At 39.2% G+C, this 17587-nt stretch overlaps 1 protein-coding gene across 1 annotated transcript in view; it reads right to left on the bottom strand.

The window, feature by feature from the left end:
• The window catches only part of SIK2 (salt inducible kinase 2), a 128790-nt gene that overhangs the window by 23935 nt on the left and 87268 nt on the right, over window positions 1-17587 (bottom strand). The window contains exons 5-8 of the mRNA XM_003805437.6: window positions 5894-6018; window positions 5329-5452; window positions 3481-3701; window positions 1765-1917 (exon numbers count right to left, since the gene is read on the bottom strand). Of these exons, the coding sequence (XP_003805485.1) occupies window positions 1765-1917; window positions 3481-3701; window positions 5329-5452; window positions 5894-6018 (623 nt within the window). The remainder of the gene's footprint in view (window positions 1-1764; window positions 1918-3480; window positions 3702-5328; window positions 5453-5893; window positions 6019-17587) is intronic.

Genomic DNA, 17587 nt, shown 5'->3' with positions numbered 1-17587 from the left:
CTGCAACCTCTGCCTCCCAGGTTCAAGCGATTCTCCTGCCTCAGCCTTCCGAGTAGCTGGGACTACAAGTGCTCACTGCCACACTTGGCTAATTTTTGTATTTTTAGTAGAGACGGGGTTTCACCATGTTGGCCAGGATGATCTTGATCTACTGACCTTGTGATCCACCCACCTCGGCCTCCCAAAGTGCTGGGATTACAGGTGTGAGCCACCACGCCCAGCCAATACTCTTATTTTATATATAAAGTACGTATAACAAAATATACCATTTATCTACTAAAATCAAGAAGATTTAATTCCCTTTTTAAAAACATACTCTGTAGCTGCCAATGCAAAATTTTATTATAATCCTGTAAATTTTATAAAACTGCCAAAGAAATACAAAGTCAAAACTCTCCTGCCCTTATTTTTGTTTTGAACAAAGTCAGTTACAGAAGTAGATAGGAAAGTCAATGGAGCATACTAACCAACCATTCATCTCAACCTCTGGATGATTCCCAAATTTCTAGCCTCAGCCTCTCTCCTCGGATCAAGATCCACATCTTCCTCCTGAGCAACTGAGTTAATGCCACCCCTATTTTCTCAGGCTCTGGCTCAAGAACAGAGTCATCTCTAAGTCATATTGTCCCTTCCTCCCCAGCAATTATTTATTACTTTATATAACAAGTACTTACATAGCACTTACTATGTGCCAGGCATATAGTATTTCACAAATATTAACTATTTCACAGATATTAACTAATTTAATTGTCATAGCATTCTATTATTATCCCCATTACACACTTGGGAAACCAAGGCACAAAAAGACCTTAAGAAACTTAAAATGTCACATAGCAGGAAGTGGCAGAATTTGGGATTTGCTCCAGAGTCCCTGCTTCTAACCACCACACTGAGCTGCCTCTCTGAACCATTGCTAACTTCATACAGAGTCTACCTCTAAGATGGTTCTTATACTTGCCCCTTCTTTTCTACTTCCAACAGTGCCATATGAGTTTAAGCCTTCGGTATTTCTCATCTCTACTGTAACACTCTCCTAACTGCTCTCTCCAAATTTCTTCTTTTCTCTATCTGACCCATCCTTCATAATGCTACCAGATTAATTAGCTTAAAGCATCGATAGAATTTTATCATTTTTCAGCTTAGCAGCCTTCAGTAGGTCCTTGTTGCTTCCTGAATTGTAAGTAAACTCTTTACCTTGGCATTCAAAACTCTTCACAATAATGCTTCAACTCACCACTGACCAAGTCCTCCCCATCTGTGAAGATGTGTCTTACATGCCATTCCCCCTGTTCAGATGTGCCCCTCTCTCCCCTGTCCCTGCTCTGCTACAGCTCTCATCTTTCCCTATTTTGAATGATGGTTGTTTATGATCTTGTCTTATTTCATTTTTATAGCGCGATGTCTCTGAGGGCAGTGACTGTAGTTTATATATCCTACCCCCAACAGTGCCTAAGAATAGAAGCTCGCACGTGGTAAATCTGTAATAAAAATTTGTTAAATGGAATTGAATGTAAAGGCTAGTGATAGTAATTCTCAACATTGTGAATGATGAAAACCATTTTAAAAAACTGTTTGAAATAAAGTTAACCCTTAAAAATGAGGAAGTGCTAAAACATTTGAGAATCTAGTGAATGGCAGGCAGAAATTTTACAGAAAAACAGAGTGTAGAGGATGAAATCCTAACCCTGTGTATAAGATGAAAAATGTATCAAACATGTGAACAGGCACATGCACAGATAAGACTCTCAGCTAAGGGGGCATTACCTTGGCAACTGTTTGCTCAGCAATGGTGCTAGGCCGACGCTGGCGGCCATCAAGTCTCTGCTCCACTGGGAAACTGCTCCGATGTGATTTCAGGCGCTCCACCAACAAGAAATAAATGGCAGCAAAGTGGTTATAGCTCTTGTTCTGCAAAGACTGAAATAAAAAACAAGTGGTAAAGGCAAAGAACTGTAAAGACCAATGCAATGATCTACACATGCCTGAAAAAAAAGAGGAAAGAAATTGTGTGCTCTTAAAAATAGGGTGAAAAACAAAGTGTCTCAAGATGAAAGCTGCTCCAAAAATGTGACTGGAAGGCAGAAAACTTCAAGTCTCTAGTATTAATTATATAAAGGATGATCCCTTTAAATGGGTTTACCAGCCCTTTAACATTAACAAGATCCATTTATTTTTCTCCAGTCAGAGAAAATGCCATCATTGTCTCATGTAGACATTCCCCAATGCTGCCATATGGCTCCATCTCATAGCTGTAACAGTGGTGTAAGGTCAGTTAGCAACCTGAGCCCGAGGCTCTAATTCCATGGCTTCAGCACAAATCTGAACCACTGAAAACTCTAAAGTGAATGGTTAAAGTATGTGGAGAACTTTCTGTTGATTATTTTGGGCTGGAGAATGGCATCTGGATGCTAAATTGAGAGACACTATGTCTCCGTTCTTAGGTAATTTTTTCCTCTTGTTTTTGCAGTCCCACCCTCTTAAAACCTTGAAAATAAAGTTGCTTCCCAAATGTTCACATCTCTAGCCTGCCAGCTTTCCCAGATATTGAGGGAACAGAGAAACAACTGCTCCTTTGGGTTCTAATTCCACCTGACAGTCGGCATGGGTGCTGTGCAGGGCACCAGGATGCAGAGCACTCTCAGCAAAAATCACAGGTCAGTGGAATCGCACGCCCAGCTACTGCTCAGGATGCACTTCATGGACAAGTACAGAAAAACATCACTGGGCGCAAAGTGAGCAAACCAGGAGAATCAGTTTGGTTTCACTTATGGCTACGTGGCGGGGGAAAGGCAGCACAGCCTGGAGCCTTGGTCTTTCACAGCAAACAAGGCGGCATTTGATATTCTTTCTTGTTATGTTTCTTCCTGAAGAGCACTGTTTGCTTTTTTACTATCGTAAAGGTATTAGAAATACGTATATCCTATAAGTATGCTAACTATTCGAGGACAGAAATAAAAGCCAAGAGGAATTTTCCAGGTTCATGACCCTTCACAGTTCTATGACCCCTAATACTTCCAAATCAGGAGCCCACCTGTTTTTGCCTTCTTAGTTTCTCCAGTTCACAATCTAAATCCCCTGGCTTTCTTAAACCTGATACCTACCCTTCTTGTTTCCTGCTTGGCCCTTTGCCTATCTGCACATTTACATTCCATACAAACTAGTTAAATACCTATGTAAAACTTCATGCTTCATCTTGGAAGAAACTTTCTACCTTGTATTTCTTAAGCTTCCATCTTTGCCTTTTCTGAGTCTTTTATAAATGCCTCCTCTTGAATGTTTTGGCAGATGGGGGCAAAGAAAGGAATTTAAGATGCTGAATAAAAGCAAATATAAATAGAGTCTGATGTCATCTATAGGGAACACTGAACAGTACGCCTAGGCGCTGGAGATACATGTGCTAAAAGACCAGGATGACAGGTGTGAGCATGAAATTTCAAGTAGCTAAGTGCAGTAGAACCCCGAAATCTCTGATCACTTTACCTCAATGGTTTTCTGCTGATCTATTCCAAGGCTGTGCATCAGTCGCAGAACCTGCTCATTAAACTCCCCAATGGATGGCTCATTTTCTTGCTCTTGTGGATAGAGAACAGGTCTCTGGACAGGAACTTCTATGAGCATCCATTTATGCTCCTTGATTTGGGCTATGGTTAGCCGTTTGGATGGGTCTAGGACCAACATCCTTCGGATAAGGTGCTCGCAATCTATAGAAAACACAATGTTACAAAAGTCACAAGAATCACCTTGCACTTCAGGGTTATTTGCTTGACTCATGTGACTTTGTACAAGGGTGTTAATCTTTGTATCCTCTACTGGAAAGCGGAAGGTCAAATGAATAAATGAACACATGCAGGCTACTTATATTTCTCAAGTTCACATGGTGAACAAATACCTAAGAAAAACAGGAGGGTGTAGGTCTATCAGATTCTGGGCTAAAGGAAACTTTCTACTGAATTTCACAACTGAAAATATCTAGAAACAGACTTTGATTTCCACTAAAGGAAAGAAATAAGCCTCATTCCTAGAACAAGCAAATAATAAATCGATCCTCAGTCATATCTAATGCTGATATACTAAGGCTATGTAAGCGAGGCAAAGAGCTCTCCAACGGGCTGCTGCTCTCCTCCACATCACTGTAGCTGAGAAAAGTGTACATAAAATATTACTTACTTCTGACTACACCAAGAAAACCGCACTGCTGCAACTTTGAGCACTAGCATATTCTCTGAGCTGACATGATGCTCTTCACTCACACATAAGGTAACCTCCTGTCACTATATGGCAGGCACTGTGCTAAGTGCTTTACACAGATTATGCCTATTTATTATATTATTATTGGAGACAGGGTCTCAGTCTATTGCCCAGGATGGAGTGCAGTAATGCAATCACAGCTCACTGGAAGCAATCCTTCTGCCTCAGCTTCCTGAGTAGCTAGGACTACAGGTGCATGCCACCACACCCGGCTAATTGAAAAAAAACTTTTTTGTAGAGACAGGGTCTTGCAATATTGTCCAGGCTGGTCTCCAACTCCTGGCCTTAAGAGATCCTCCCGCCTCAGCCTCCCAGACCACTGGACTTACAGGTATAAACCACTGCACCTGACTGACAGATTAATTTAATTAAACCTTACAACACCCGTGCGGTAGGTGCTGTTGTTATTTCCACTTTATAGATGGGGAAATTGAAGCAGATAGAGAGGAGATAAAACTTGTGAAAGTCATATGGCCAGTAACCAGTGGACTCAGGATTAAAACCAGGCAGTCTGGTAGTCTGCCTTCACAGTCCATGCTCTTAACTATGAAGAGTTATTATTTCTACTCTTAGTAGAAAGAACAGAGTTAAGAATGATAACCAAAATGAAACTAAGGGGTAAACTTAACTGCTGTCTAGGTAACAGCTCAATACACGACAGGCAGGGATTATGGCATATCATCTGAATTTAGCAGAGTTTTGCCAGTTTGGCTTTTTATTTAATTAAAAAAATTTTAATTTTATAAAGTTCATTTCATATTGGAGTAAAATGGTTGTGAATCTGTATCTACAAAGGGCTTCGTTAAATCTAAAATAAACCTGGGACATTTATAGACCCAGAATAAATGAGAAGACATGCTGCTCTTAATCTGGGAAATGCTGTGTGTTTAGTTACAAGTAGAAGGCTGGAACCTGTCTCGCCTACATAAAGGAGGTTGCTTCTTTCTATAGCTTTTAACCTACAGCTCAGTCACTTTATTTGGCACCCAAACTCTTAGAAAAAAAGAAGCTTTTACCTAGGCATTTCACTTGGAGCACTAACACTGTAAAACACCATTAATAAGATGAAAAGTTGATTACCTTCTGACATGAAATACGGAATCCGGAATCTTCCTTCCAGAACCCTCTGCCTCAAAATTGGAAGAGTCGGTCCATCAAAGGGCAGAGCTCCACAGACAAGGACATAAAGAACAACTCCCATACTCTAGGGAAGAAAACAATGCAGAGACTTTTCTACCAAGAACGTCAAACACTCTTTGTTTTCCTGAACATCCCCAGGGCTCTTGAAATCATATGGACTGAAAAATTCCTGTCTGGATTTATTATTTTCTCAGAATTTGAAAAAAATCCAAAACCCTGACTACTACAATAAGTATCTTATCATAAATACCAAAGAATTTGAATCTGATCATTTTGATTACTACTTAACTTTAAATTACTGCTGATATTAGGATGACAACACCTATCCTTAGAAATTCTTTCCTAGGGATCCATTTCAAGATGCTCTGAGTAATTATAGTCCAGTGGATGGGGAAAATATGAAATACTGCTTATGTGTTAAGTACCAGGAGCTTCTAAGATGGGCCAGAACACCAAGTATTATCAGTATAGATGCATTTAACAACACAGCAAAGCAAAGCAGTACCCAGATGTCCAGCTGTGGTCCTTCATACTGCTGCCCTTCAAAGACTTCTGGGGCTGCATAAGGGGGGCTGCCACACCATGTTGCCAGCAGTTCACCACTTTTAAAGAAATTTCCAAAACCGAAATCTATTAGGATGGAAATAAATGTTACTTTCATCTATGCTCTCAAACTATACTGCATTTCTCTGTAATAAATTTTATAATATGCTATATTAACAATATCACTACTATTTACTGTGAGGACTGGGATGGCATCTTATTTTGTGATGTTTCCCTGGCATTAGCACAATGACTAGCAAATAGTACTCAATGAATGTTGCTGAATGAATGTGTAAATGAATCAAGTTTTCTTCCCAAAGAGAGTAAGTGAGAGACTGGAAAAATACTTTATATCATGTGAAAGAAAATCAGCCTTAAAGTGGACAACCCAACTAGTATTTGATAATCTTAGAATTTCAATTACCTGATGACTGCTAAAGAGCTCTTTATCTTAAATGGTCTATAAGGAAAGAAACAAATGAGTAAAGCTCTAAGACATTCACCTAAACACAACTGAGTGACTGGCTGCCATTACCCCAGATATATAACCCTTGAAGGCAACTGAGTGCAGTGTTTCCTAAGTAACAACCCTCTAAGTGTTGGTCCACATATCCTGTTTTAGGCAGATAACCATCTGAATAGCTCATTAACATATGATGGCCACATAGCCCAGCCACAAGCCACCTATCACCATCACTTATTTACTAATTTATGGATCGCAGTGGCATTATAGTTCAAAACAGTTAATGGCCTTCTCCTTATGATCTTAGCCATACTGACTCTACAGTTTTGATACAGAGAATGCACTCTGGAAACACTACTTAGATGCCTTCAACATGCATTAAAAAATTTAGTAAGTATTGTTACAAATGCAAGTTCATACCCTTTTGCTAAGCCTTTATAGTCTCATATTCTTACCGAAGAAACAAATACCTATTATCTTGTTAAGTTATACTCATGCTGTCTTATGTTGCTACATACTCCTGACTGAAGAGCCTGTCTCAGTGACAGGAACTGGCTCTCCACCCAGCTGGAGCACAGCATTGCATGCACAGTGAGCTTTAAGAGATGGCTCAAGAAAGACTGGACCAAGTCTCTACTGCCAGACAGATTGACTGGCTTTGTGACTTTGGATCAGTCTTTGTGAGCCTTAGTTTCCCCATCTGTAAAGTGAAAATGATAAATACGCTTAGTCAGCAGGTTGCTGTAAAGGCCCAATGTGTTAAAATAAGCTCACTCCATTCATACCTTGAGACCATACATACATGTGCACCTTAGGCAAAGCATTCTCTTAGCTTGCTAACATAAAAACTAGAGGCAAGCAGTAGTAACAGTAATAACAGTAACAATCCCCATTATTACAGCTTCATGGAAGAGTACAACCTATGAAGTTATGAGAACTACAGCTAATTACCAGTTTTATCACTTTCAAGCTTCAAGTCCTCTAGGAAAGTTATTTTTTCCATATCTATAAATGTAGTGATAATCCACCTACCCAGATAGGATGCTGTGAGGATTAAATGAGAATAAGAATGTAAAATGCCAGAGCATACTAGACGTGAAAGGTCAGCTCTCCTCCTCCTGTGAAACCATTACCACCAACTGTTGCCTTTCAGAGAAAAAGGTCCCAAAAAAGTAGATAGGAGGGGTAGAAAAAGTTTAGAGGGAGCTTCAAGGTTTAGGAGAGAAAAGAGGGTACATCTGGGGAAAGAGCTTCAGATACAGTCTAAACCTGGTGAACAACACTGTGGTCTGCCTTTGGTATCCAGGAGTGTGAGGCAAAGGTGGTGCCAGGGAGAAGTTCTCTCTTTACAATGTAACCTCAGCTCAGCTCCACAGTCCACTTTCCAAAATGACTGTCAGAAAGGCCTTATCTTCACAGTACCACCTCTATGACTAACCACTCCTAGAACATCATATCTCATATGGACACATACAGATATATATATTTCTAATTTTCTAGAAAAACTATACTCTCAAATGAGTCAAGGACTAGATGTTCCCATGAGTCGAAAACTAGATGTTCTCATGAGTCAAGGACTAGATGTTAAATGAGTCAAGGACTATGTTCAAATGTTAATTTCACTCACAGGATAAAGCAGCACAAGAAGCTCTCGGATGTGTGTTCAGAGATCCTGAAATACATACAATAATTGCTGCACTTTAAACCATAATCACAGGATGAGTTTTAGTGCCTGTAAATTGAGGATACTCTCCAAATAGCATTGGTAAGGTTGTTTTTCTTTCTTTCTTTCTTTTCTTTTTTGAGATAGGGTCTTGCTCTGTTGCCCAGGCTAGAGTGCAATGGCACGATCTCAGCTCACTGCAGTCCTCGCACCTCAACCTCCTGAGTAGCACAGGTGTGCTCCACCACACCAGGCTAATTTTTGTATTTTTAGTAGAGACAGGGATTTGCCATGTTTCCCAGGCTGGTCTCCAACTCCTGGGCTGACGCAATCCACCCGCTGTGGCCTCCCAAAGTGCTGGGATTACAGGTGTGAGCCACCACCTGGCCCATTGGTAAGTTTTAATGTCTCCAGGAGCCCTTATAGAGCCACTTCATTCTGAACTTCCCCACAGCTGGTGAAATAAACTCAAAGGAGTGAATGGGACAGAGGCCTGTCAAGAAGGTGGCCTGGCCTCTTTATTGCCTTAGGCTCTCATAGTACACTTCACAGGCAAGAGAACAAGAGCTGGGAACGCTTCTCTGGACCCGTGGTAGCCCCGTTTCAACCTCTGCTTTACAAATCTAGCACAAAGAAAGCTTCCTGTTTGCTTACAGGAGGAGTGGTACTAAGCAGTTATTTCTATTTTCTGTAGGTAATATGAATATAGAAACTTGGGTCTATAGGGATATTAAAAGAAACACTGAAAGACAGGCTCACTAAGCTGTTACAATATTACATGTGCTGAGGTCTTCTATAACCTTGTCAAAGCACTTCAAATGTTATATTTATATATTCTTTTGAGACTGGTCTTGCTCTGTTGCCCAGGCTGGAGGGCAGTGGTGTGAATCACAGCTCACTGTAGCCTTCATCTCCCAGGCTCAAGTGATCTTTTTGCCTCAGCCTTCCAAGCAGCTGGGACCATAGACTCACGCCACCATGCCTGGCTAATTTTTTTTCCCTTTTTTCTTTTTTTTTTTTTTTTTTTTTGGGTAGAGACAAGGTCTCACTATGTTGTGTAGGCTGGTCTTAAACTCCTCGGCTCAAGTGACCCTCCTGCCTCAGCCCACAAAGTGCTGGGACTACAGGTGTGAGCCACTGCCCTCTGCCAAACACTGTATTTGTAATCATCTGAAGAATGGGTTAAGGAAGACTTTGGTGTTAGGCAGATTGGGGATCAAATCCTGGGTTTTCTATTAGCTATGCAATCTTGGACAAATTACTTAACTTCTTAGAGCCTTGGTTTCCTCATTTGAAAAATAGGGACAATACTTACATTTCATGAAGTAGTTGAATTAATAGAAATAGATATTATATTGCGGTTGAAACATAGTAGGTAGTCAATAAACAGAAGCTATCATTGCTATTATTATTTATTATTTTACTTATCTGTCTATCCCATCAGACTAAGTTCCTCGGGAGCAGGGAATGGGGGACAACAGTCTGTACTCCCAGCTCTCAGCATATCATCTGCAGACAACAGCTGCTCGATAAAGATCTGCTAGATGAATATGTTGTTTCCACCTCTTAAAAGTGCTTTACTATGTGACAGGAGCTGATTTAAACTCTCTGAAGATAATTTCTTCTTAGTTCTATGAAGTATCCTTATTTTAGGAGAAAGTGAGGGTATAAAGTTAAGTATTTTGCCAGAGGTTATACAGCTAGCTACTAAGTTGCAGCAGTGGAATAGAAACCAAGTTTAACTACTTCGAGCCTTCATTGTTAACCACCACCTTTATGTCTCTCACTGGCATGTCAAAAATAGTTATTTTTGAAGAAGTTAATAATTGTCAGGGTTAAAAAGTGGCAGCAAAAGACACTTAAAAATAAGAGCCTTTTAATTTCTTCACAGGAATCTGGATAACTTGCTTCATCCAGTCTGCAGCTTTCTGCCTAAATGCATATAGTGAAGTGGGAGGTGAGTAGGGGGGGAATGAAATGTGAAAATGCAGGATTTATTTCTTACTGCCATTTATTCAAATGAAATGGACTATACTCATGCTTCATCATACTAACCACATTCATTCATTCCTTCATTAAACATCAGCATTCCATACACATGTCAACCACTGTACAAACACAGAAGTCTTGCAACAACACAAAATAATAAGACTCCACATCATCATCTGACTTTTGGAAAACATTATGAAAACAATCACTTGGGCATTCGTCTCTCTCTCTACCAGACTCAGATCCAGCCTAGCCCTGCTAGAAAGCAAACATCTTTCTAGTTTAATGTCTTCTCTAATTGTGATATGCAGGTTAATACCTAAAACTATGGCTATGTTCCTCAGACATTCTGCTTGCTATTATAAACAAAACATTTGTGCCATGCCACGTGGCTTCATTTTGACTTTTTTAAACTTTTAATTTTGAAATACTTTTAGATTTACAGAAGAGTTGCAACAGTAAATTCAGAATTCCCCATACCCTTCACCCAGCTTCCTCTAATGTTAACATTTTACATACCTACAGTATAATTATCAAAACTAAGCTTCAATTATCAAAACACTGATTCACTACTATTAATTAAACTACAGACTTAACATTTCATGAGTTTTGTCACATGTTCCTTTTCAGTTCAGGGATTCCACATTGCATTTAGCCTCATGATTCCTTAGTCTTCTCCAATTTGTATTCATATTCTCTCACCTGGGTTCTATATGGCCTGAAATATTTATAGAAGAGGATTAGGGGTAGAGTCTTTAATTACAGATCAGTTATCGACTCTCATGAAAATCAACTAGGCCTCAAAAGCTGAGTCCTCTGTCTCTTACTTAATTAACCAGCCGCAGCAGACCAAGGATATATCTGAACACAGCCCTAGAGCTGCTATTGTTGTTTTCTGCTCTGTATTTTGAAAGTTGACTGACTGACCTATATGGTCCTAACAAAAACCATTATCACTGTCATCACTAAATTATATAAATTATCAGTGCCCAAACATCATTAGCAAAGGCACAATGTTTTAGGAATAAGAGGGTCTTGCATAGAGTAAATAAGCTAACTCTGATGATTGTTGTCTAATGGGAACCAAATACAAAATGGAGAATTCTGTTTGTTGGAATGAAATAATGAAATAAATCAAATACTAACATGCATATAAATCACCTGGGGAAACTGCTAAAGTGCGGATTCTGACTCAGTACGTTTAGGGATGGGCCTCAGATTCTGCATTTGTAACAAGCTCTGATGTGATGCTCATGCTGCTGGTCTCCAGACCACTTTTTGACTAGCCAGAAAACAGAATGAAACAGAGGCGGTGAAAAATATACATAAGATTTAAACAGTTTGTCAATGTTTACTGTTGCAAAAGATTACACTTGCTAAATACTTTTAGGTTTTTTATTTAAATAGGAGACTAAATAAGAAAATCGTTAGGTTAAACTAAGTCCTTTTTTTTAAAAAAGGAAAAAAGCACACAAAACATTGAAAACCAATCTTCAAGCTAAGGAAAAGTAAATGATTTCTAGGAATCAACACCACTGAGGCAATTTTTAATCTCCAGCAGTGTGTTATAATGTCTAATTTATAATTTAAAAAATCCTCCTACAGAGCAGCAGATGGCTTTAGGGTTAAATTTATCCTTGTTTCTAAAATTACCAGCAGAATTCAGCTACCCAGCCTCGATGAAGAGTTACACATCCTTTGTAATTATAATAGGAGTGAAGAAGACAATTATGAGGAAATGAAAGCTGACAAATGAGAGGTGGAGAGTGATAGAGATGAAGCTGACCCATTGCACAAACTGAATGTGGATCGGCCAACACTGACGTCAATGCATACTTTGTTGCCCACCAGCACGAAAAGGTCAGTTGCACAGTTCATTTCCAAACATCAGTCACTCTCCCATCTGACAGGAGGGAAGGGAACAATCATCACAGTTGAGATGAAATGTGATCCTGCTGACCAATGTAAGACATCTATTTGTCCAGTCAGAGAGTTCAATGAGCTAAGAAGCAAATAAATAATCTTCCTTAGCTTAAATGAAGGGGAAGAGAAATGAAGAGGGAAAAAAAATCAAATCAAACCAAACCCTTTGAGCCATCTTCCATATTCCCAGCTTACTGTGGAATGCTAAGTAGGACTTAAGGATACAAAGTTTCATGGTGCTTTTTGATGTAAAGCTCTTTTTACTTTTTACGTAATGCTAGTGGCAGAAGGATAACAAATGGAAGACTTACAATAAATATTTTCCCAATAAAAATAAAATACTTAAAAATTTTTTAAAAATATTTTTCCTATCTTTGCCTCTCCTACCCTTTTTCAGTTCTAGGGGACAAATCTGAAATCATATATACAGAAACCTTGACTCAAGGTCATCTAGTAAGTAGGAAGGTTGCTAGAAGCAATGATGGGCCACTGCCTCAAATCAGAAAGGAAGCATTCCTCTTGGGCTAAAGACAAGTGACTCGTGAAGTACAGGTCAGATTAATCAGGCCAATTATACAATACTAATTACATTTAAGGTCTCTCTCAGCAAAAAATTAAGTTGCATCAACCAGAGACAATTGAGAATATGTGAAAAACTTTCCTTGGTCCTAAAAGGTTTGTATTAATAAGGCTTTAAAGCCTTAGTTAATTAAAAAAACATGCCGAGAGGGTTATATGGCTATTAAAATTTTAAGGCTTTGTTTTCACAGGGAATCAATTATACATTGAATACAAATAATAGCTACCTTGTATTGAGTGTTTACATGGTGCCAGGAGCTTTATCTAACAATTTATTTAACAAACGGTTAACTAGCACTGTGTGCCGGGCACTGTTCTAAGTACCCTACAAATATCAACTCAAGTAATAATCACTATGAGATATGAACTTTTATCACTCTCCCTTTACAGATAAGGAAACTGAGAAGAGAGAAGTCAGGAAACGTGGTCAAGGTCACAAAGCTAGTAAGTGGCAGATTCAAACTCAGGTATCCTGACTATACAGCCCATACTCTGACCTATTACCCTACATCGCCTCCCTGTCTCCAATATTATCACCAATCCCTATAATCTGTTCCTGAAAAACAGATTTGTATTTAATAGATATGGAAACCCAGGCCTAGAAAGGGTAAATAATCGGCCCAAGGTTATAGCTACTAAGTGGCACAGACAGAATTTGCACCAGCACTGCTACTCAACTCAGTACTCTACATGAAGCCCTGTTTGACGTGTGATTAATTCATAGATTTTTATCCTTATTTAAGTATTTATTATAAACATTTTAGATTGGGAAAGTTGGAGAATAAAACTAAAGATTCCTCATCTATTTTATTCTCAACTTAATGCCTGAACAGCCAGGGCCAAAACAGGTGGAAATAGTACTGCAATTACTAAAACTACTGAAAGCCAGTATTTGCATTCAGCCTCCTACTGTGAATGTCCTCACACTCACTTTTTACAAAGGTCGCAGGTCTCATGGTTGAGGCAATGAGTACACACTGGTGTGGGTGAATCCATGGCTCATTAGTGTCTCAAGTTTTTTTTTTTTTTTTTTTGAGACGGAGTCTCCTCTGTCACCAGGCTGGAGGGCAGTGGCACAATCTCGGCTCACTGCAACCTCTGACTCCCTGGTTCAAGTGATTCTCCTGCCTCAGCCTCCTGAGTAGCTGGGATTACAGGCATGCACCACCATGCCCAGCTAATTTTTGTATTTTTAGTAGAGACGGGGTTTCACCATGTTGGCCAGGATGGTCTCGAAATCCTGCCCTCGTGATCTGCCCGCCTTGGCCCCCCAAAGTGCTGGGATTACAGGCGTGAGCCACTGCGCCCGGCCTGTCTCAAGTTTTTACCCACGAGGAAAACATAACCTGGAAACTGATCTCAAAGCCATGTTTCTGTTATTTATTAAAATGAACCATGTTTGATACTTCTATTCCATTTTGTTTTATAAACACAAAAATATTTTAATTTTGTGCTTCTCTTCAATTTCAATATACAAGATGGCTAAAGCAGTTCATTTATTCAGCTTATTTTGCAATTAAAGAGATTTTCATAAGCCAAAAAAAAAAAAACCCAGAAAAAAGTATAATTTGAGGGAATAACTTTGTAAGGGTTCTTGTAATTTCTTCCCATGGAGCCCTATTTTTCCCATGTGTTAGATTCCATTAAGATTTAAGAGTTCTCAGAGATAAGAAGATGATCCTTAAAGAAAATCAGGGCCATCAAGAAGTTATAAAATTTACAGATAAAAATAAATATCCTAGAGAAATTCTTTAAAGACATTGGAATCCATCTAAACACTTTATAGCATGTGAATGATCTGGCCCATGCCCGCCTCTCCTGGCTTTTTTCCTATCATTCTCACTGGCTAATACCTGCAGTTTCCTTACCACTCCAATTCGCTCTGGCCTCTCAGCCTTTGCATGTGTGGATCCATCTGCTTGAGGCAGATACCCCAGCCTCGATCTCTATCTCTCTCTCTCCCTCTCTCCTTTTTGTGTGTGTGTTTTTTTTTTTTTTTTGAGACTGAGTCTCGCTCTGTTGCCTAGGCTGGAGTGCAGTGGCAGGATCTCAGCTCACTGCAACCTCCACCTCCTGGGTTCAAGCAATTCTCTTGACTCAGCCTCCCGAGTAGCTGGGGCTACAGGCGCATGCTGCCATTCCTGGCTAATTTTTTGTATTTTAGTAGAGACGAGGTTTCACCATGTTGCCCAGGCTGGTCTCGAACTCCCGAGCTCAGGCAATCTGCCCGTCTTGGCCTCCCAAAGTGCTAGGATTACAGGCATAAGCCACCGAGCCTGGCCTCTCCCTCTTTCTTTCTCTGTCTCCCCAATCCCCAATCCTGCCACAAATACCTTCTTGTTAATCAAGTGTTAGCTAATAATTTCCCTGATTCTTCCAGACAGAGTTAGTCTTTCTCCTAGCCTCATGTCCCTGAAAACAATGATCTTTTTGTGTTATATTAACTTAAAGGTCTGGTTCTTATTTGATTAACTCCTTGAGGTAAGAGCAGAGTTAAGCTTTTTGTCACTGCTGCTGTTTTATCTTGAAATGTATGAATATCCAGGACTTAGTCCAAGAGCAGAGTAGAAGCTTAATAAACATTTACTAAAATTTTTGAGGATAGTGGAGATGATAGAGAATTAAATGTGGGCAAGAAAATTTGAGTGCTTAGATATACTCTGTGCACACGTGTGTGTGTGTCTGCTTGTAATGAATGGAAGCAGGGACACTAAATGTACAACCATAGAATGATGGACCCCAAAATTCAATTAGTGAGTACCCCTTTAGGAAGAAGTGACACAGAATGCTTGGAAATGACAAAATGGTGTAGTGGGAGAAGGACAGATACTGTGGTCAGAGAGACCTAGGTTTGAATTCCAGGTCTGCTACTTATTATCTGTGTCAGCTCGGCCAATTTTTTAATCTCTTTGCATCTCAGCTTTCTCATCTAGTAACTGGCAATAGCTAAGCGGCTCCCAAGATTGCTGTGAAGATGAAGTAAGTATCTAGCAGAATACCTGAAAACAGTGAGGGCTCAATTAAATGTGAGTCATCACACTGTCTTCACCAGAGAGAACTTCACCAATCTGAATTTTTATCTGACTTCTATATAATTAGAAAGGCTTGAAGATTAGATACTAAAAAACAAAAACCAAAAAGACAAAACAAAAACCTAAGATATCACACAATGACATCAGAAACACTGATTTGACCTACCTATATTTTATGCCAGAATTATAATAGACATACTATAGCCAGGCAAAACTTGGTTATAACGTCAAAGCAATATTCTGTTTTTTGTTCGCAAGTTTCTTTGGTGTCTTACTTTGACATTTTGAGATGTTAGTGACAGCACTTTGTAATTCCTACAGCATATGATTTACACACCTATAACCTTTCTCTGCCTAAAAAAACTCCTAGAACACATGTGCACGTATGTTTCTTGTAGCACTATTTACAATAGCAAAGACTTGGAACCAACCCAAATGCCTGTCAATGATAGACTGGATACAGCAAATGTGGCACATATACACAATGGAATACTACGCAGACATAAAAAAAGAATGAGTTCATGTCCTTTGCAGGGACATGGATGAAGCTGGAAACCATCATCCTCAGCAAACTAAAGGAATAGAAAACCAAACACCACATGTTCTCACTCATAAGTGGGAGTTGAACAATGAGAATACATGGACACAGGGAGGGGAACATCACACATGGGGGCCTCTTTGGGGGTGAGGGGAGGCGGGGAGGGAGAGCCTTAGGACAAATACCTAATCCATGCAGGGCTTAAAACCTAGATGACGAGTTGATAGGTGCAACAAACCACCATGGCACATGTATACCTACGTAACAAAGCTGCACATTCAGCACATGTATCCCAGAACTTAAAGTAAAAAAAAAAAAAATAAATAAATAAAAAATAAATAAAATAGTTCTCTTGGAAAAAAAAACAACTCCTAGAACTCCTTTGTGCTATTGTTTTGGTAAATATTTCGTCTGGATAATAAGGGAATGTAAAGGTGTAGCAGGAGTTTTCCCCCTTCTTTCTACAGAGCTAAGGACTTAAAAAAAAAAAAAAAAAAAAAGACCTTCTCTGAAAAAGACAATTTTAGGGCAGCCGATGCTTTCAAGGAGCATTAAACAAAATATCCCAGTGAAGTTCCTCACAGAAGGTTGGCAAAAAAGAGTGAAATAAATGACACCAAATGGAAGGGCCAAAAGCAGAGGAAGGGAAAAAAACAAATGGAAGTGAACAGACATAAACTATGAAAGTATTCTAATTTTGTGCATCACATTTTCACAACAAAAATGACAAATTGATATAAATCTTTATATATACGTGTATATGTGTGATATATATATATACACATACACACACACACAAATGAATATAACAAATTAACTTAAAAACATTTTGTCTTATTCAGGCAATCCCATTAGAAAAAAAAAATCACAGACTATAGAATGGAAAATCCATTACATATCCTGTAACATATGTAATATTGACATTTAAAATGAGTAAAAATAATTTGCCTTCCCCTAATTGCCTAAGACAAAAACTAATGGGAAATGGCACAGAAACAAATCAGTTCAATGTACAAACATGAGGGTTTTACCTTATATTTTACACCATATACAGCAAACCGAGGAAGCTACTTTGTCCCTAAACTTACTAAGTTCAATGAGTATCCAACCTAACAGGTCAATTAATAATTTCTTGGTCAGTCCCTGTCATCTGGATGTCTCCCTGCTCTTCTTTAACAATCTTAGAACAAAACACCAACATGTGTAACTTTGCTAAGCTTTTAACCCACACTCTTTCTCTTCAAAACCCAAGTCAAACAAAATCTCCCTTACATACCTTCAACCTCTACTGCTGCTGCTCTAGTTCAGACTCATGTTTTCTTAAATGGACTATTGCACTAGATTCCTTATTAGTCTTCCTGTCTTCCACCTCACCCACATCTCCCACCTATCTTAACTCTGCTGCCAGAGACATATTTCTGACATGCAAATCTAATCATGTTATCCCAATTCCACTTTACCCCTACCCA

This window comes from Pan paniscus, chromosome 9 (genome assembly GCF_029289425.2).
Source record: "Pan paniscus chromosome 9, NHGRI_mPanPan1-v2.0_pri, whole genome shotgun sequence".
Lineage (NCBI taxonomy): Eukaryota > Metazoa > Chordata > Mammalia > Primates > Hominidae > Pan > Pan paniscus.
The sequence above is the reverse complement of the archived record's forward strand: the minus strand, read 5'-3'. Positions and strand labels throughout refer to the sequence as shown.